Raw genomic sequence first — 3612 nt, forward strand, 5'->3', positions numbered from 1 at the left:
CACAGCTGCTCCAGCACCCAGGGCTGCATCGGGGTAGGTCCATGAAGCTTCTCCTCAGGGATGTCTTGCAGGAAGTGAGCCTTGCTATATGGTAGTCTCTTTCTTGCTGCCTCTCCTGAAGACAGCTTTGTATCCACTTAACAGCTAGTTATTTGCATGGAAATGTTTACCTTGAAAGCTCAAATTGCCATATACTTCATGCTTTGAGTGTCACTCCACATGCATGGCATGCTGACTGGCTGTGGGCTTAGAGGCAGGGAGGTGACATTAAACTCTTTCATGGATGGAGTTTGGAAGCTTCTAGAGATTAAGTGGCTTATTCAGCACCACTAAGTCAGGAAGGATGGTGCTGAAACAGCCTGACCCATCGGCAGTCAGTGCTCACACAAGAAGGGTGGTCTTTTCTGGAGTCAGGTCACCACAGTGACATTCCTCAACTTCCAGTTCCCAGTGGATCAAGCCAGTTCTCAGATAGAGCCAATGGATTTTCAATTTGCAAGAGAAAATAAAATGGTCCCTCACTCCAGACTCAATGGGGACCGAGCAAGGAGTGTACAAGGGATGTGGCACAGGTTAGAAATAAGCCCTCTACTTGGGGCCAATGGCTCCTGCCGCATCAGATCCCCACCCTGTCCCCCAAATGATGGTACGATGTAGCGTGGAAAATGGAAGCTTTATGAATTCATAGTGATTTTGGTTTGCAGCATGGAAAAGATAGCTGAGACTGGACTACAAATATTAAAAATGTGATTTTTTAATAATATAAGTACAAAATTTCATTTCTTTATACAACTGCAATGGGATTTGGATCAAACCACTAGTATTTAAAAAACAAAAATAAAACAACGATATAAAAATTGCAAGGTCTGAATCCAAAGTTTTTTGCTACTAGTACCCAAATACTACAAGGTACAGGTTATTATACAAATGTGTACAAATTTTAAATACAAATATAAGAGGGCTGGGGTGAAAAGAACACAAACAGAAAGCAAGTGCTCATTAGAATCGCATGGAAGTGGACAGATGCCGGCAGAAGGACTGGTTCTTTTTGTACTAATCCCAAGGCCCCCTCCTTGAGCACCCAGTGTCAAACTGAAAGCTTCCATGGGGCAGACTCAAGGTGTGGATGGAGGGTCTAATCCATAACTCCCCACACTAATTTGGCCTACTGCCTCCTTTTCAGAAAAAAAAAAAAAAAAATTACAGTGCCTCCTGGGCAGTGGAAGACGTCTGTCCGGTAGCCCCAAATCAAGGATAAAGTGTAAGCGTCTGCTTTTGCAGGTCCCTCGGATCATTGCAGGGCCTCCCAAGAGGCGGCCTCACCGGCGGTCTTTGGGAAGCACCTGTCTAACCCAAGAAATCAAGATTTCTGTTCCTCTTGATTTCAGTTCCCACACACTCCTGATGCTTTTGTCTCCCCAGTTAAATCTCAGAGCTGTCGAGCTGAGAAAGGCATTCAGCAGCCAGAAGACTGCTGAGAAATACAGGCCATGACAACCCTGATGGGGGAGGGGAAAGGAAGGAAACAGGACGCCCGCTGGCTGCACTGTCTGCACAGGGCTGGCTGTGCCGTCGGAGTACCAGGCCGAGGCCAGGGGAAGAGAGCACCGCTGCCTCCTTCGAGCTGGGCTCCTCAGAGCAGCAGGTAACCTCACACCGAATTTAGAACAATCTTGACGTGCTCAGCTGTCTTCTCGCCAACTGGGAAGCAAAAGTCTGGGTTTTGGAAATAAGAGGGGCTGAGAATGGCAACATTCCTTTTAATTTTACTTCCTTGACATTATTAAAGGACTTTATAAAAGTCTTCATAAAGATGCAGAAACCCAATATAATGATTCTTTTTGAGGCCAAATGCCTTAAAATGTAAATGATTGGAGTTTTAGAGCAGAGCAGTGGAAGGAAGGGAGGAAGAAAGAAATGGCAAGTCTGTATCTTCCACGTGCTCCTCTGTGGAGACTGTTATTAAATTATATGTACAGAAATTTACAGGATAAATTAAAGTCGAAGATTTAAAGAGTTAAATACACATAATTAAAACACATTCACACGCGCACATAAATAAACCTCCATGAACATCAAGTACTCTTTTTTCAGCTCATGTGTGTGTGGAATGCAGAACAGCCTTTCTGCCCACCAGGGAAGGGAGTAAGATGAACCCAAGATTCCCACGGGCAGAGCCTGCCCTCCATGGCTCCCACGCAACCACGCAGCAGAAGGGGTGAGGGCTCAGTGGTGAACTGAGTGCTGCCAACAAGAGACACCAGCTCTTAGATGTTCTGGGCCAGTTAAGTCCAACTGGTGGTACGGGCGACTCTGCCCTCTCCAAACTATTGATGCTGCCAGGGCTCCCATGACCCCTTGGTCTCTAATGACGCCACCAAAGGTACCAATGATCACAATGAATTTTGAGACATGGACACAGATGTAGTAGGAACTGGAAGGGACCCACCTATGCGGCTCCTACTCATCTCAGTAACTACAGGATGGGAAAGATTTGATCACCTTCCGCCGAGGTCACTTCAAGCTGAAGGGCTTTATACCTTAGGTAATGGTCATCTTTCCATAAGTCTTTCCTATTAAATTTTAGACTACAAGACAGATAAGGCAAACGGTCAGTGATGGGTCTGCAGGTACAACTGACCTTGGGGAAAAAACACCTTTTAGCTGTCCGTAAAAGGGTGCACTCGGCACCTGGAATCAGCCCCTAGCCCCCGAGTTACACTGATTAAGGCAGACGGACCCACCACGGGAGAAAGAAGAACCCCAGCCCAGATTCATTCTAAAGTTTTTCTCTTGGCCAAACCTTTGCCATTTCGTAAAATTATTAATAGCAACATCGTTAAAGTCCTATGTATATATTGTACATTATGTATATACACATATAAAAATTTAAAACCTACACCGAGACCAGTGAAGGGGGTTGGAACAGTCACATATACACAGCCAGCCAGCAATGTGGTAGAATCAGGTTTCTGTCCCAGGATTCTTTGCTGTCAGAGTCCAGGCATGATGTAAGCAATGTTGTCTAGGGTGTTCGACTGTAAGACAAGGAAAAAAGGATCAGTTGAAGAGTACTTCACACAGGTTTTCTGAGAAGTGTTTCTTCCCTCAAGGGAGAGGGAGGAGGAGCGATCAGACTTGGGGGAGATCCTGGGAGTTTCCCTACCAGCGGCTCCCATTGGCCCAGGGCAGGAAAACAAAGGGAATATGGGAACCACAGCCCCCCAGGGCTGGAAGGCTCTGCTCTTGGCGAGATGGCGTGCTTTCAAGCTTCCCGGAATGCAAAGCTCGATCCCTCGGACAATATGGTCTCATTCTAGCGTCAAGTCCCAAAGGCTGACATACGAAGGGGCTGCAACCTGGCGTGAAGACTCTCAAGCCCACGCCTGACAGTGCTTCTGGAAAACCAGGGTTTCTCTTGCTCCCCAGGGACTCAGCCCCCAGATCCAAGGGCAACTCACCAAGACCTGCCTGGGACAGCCGTTCAATTCAGGTAGTTGTGTGGTCAGACACGCTAAGGGGCCAAGCGCACAGATGATGGAATCCAGTAGCACGGACAGACTGCCAGACACAGCAACCATTCCCTGAAAGGGGAGCAGGGCAGGATGGGGG

General features: G+C 47.1%; 1 protein-coding gene across 4 annotated transcripts in view; it reads right to left on the minus strand.

Annotated features, from left to right (window-relative positions):
• Positions 1–736: 736 nt before the first annotated feature.
• The window catches only part of HMGXB4 (HMG-box containing 4), a 42385-nt gene continuing 39509 nt past the window's right edge, over positions 737–3612 (minus strand). For all 4 annotated transcript variants that reach the window (XM_045292772.1, XM_045292766.1, XM_004700319.2 and 1 more), the window contains 2 exons: positions 3462–3584; positions 737–3038 (listed from right to left, as the gene is read on the minus strand). In XM_045292772.1, the coding sequence (XP_045148707.1) occupies positions 2994–3038; positions 3462–3584 (168 nt within the window). In that variant the 3' untranslated portion in view covers positions 737–2993. The remainder of the gene's footprint in view (positions 3039–3461; positions 3585–3612) is intronic.

The sequence above is a fragment of the Echinops telfairi genome, unplaced genomic scaffold, assembly GCF_000313985.2.
Source record: "Echinops telfairi isolate 266 unplaced genomic scaffold, ASM31398v2 ScPeMD7_2;HRSCAF=8, whole genome shotgun sequence".
Classification (NCBI taxonomy): Eukaryota; Metazoa; Chordata; class Mammalia; order Afrosoricida; family Tenrecidae; genus Echinops; species Echinops telfairi.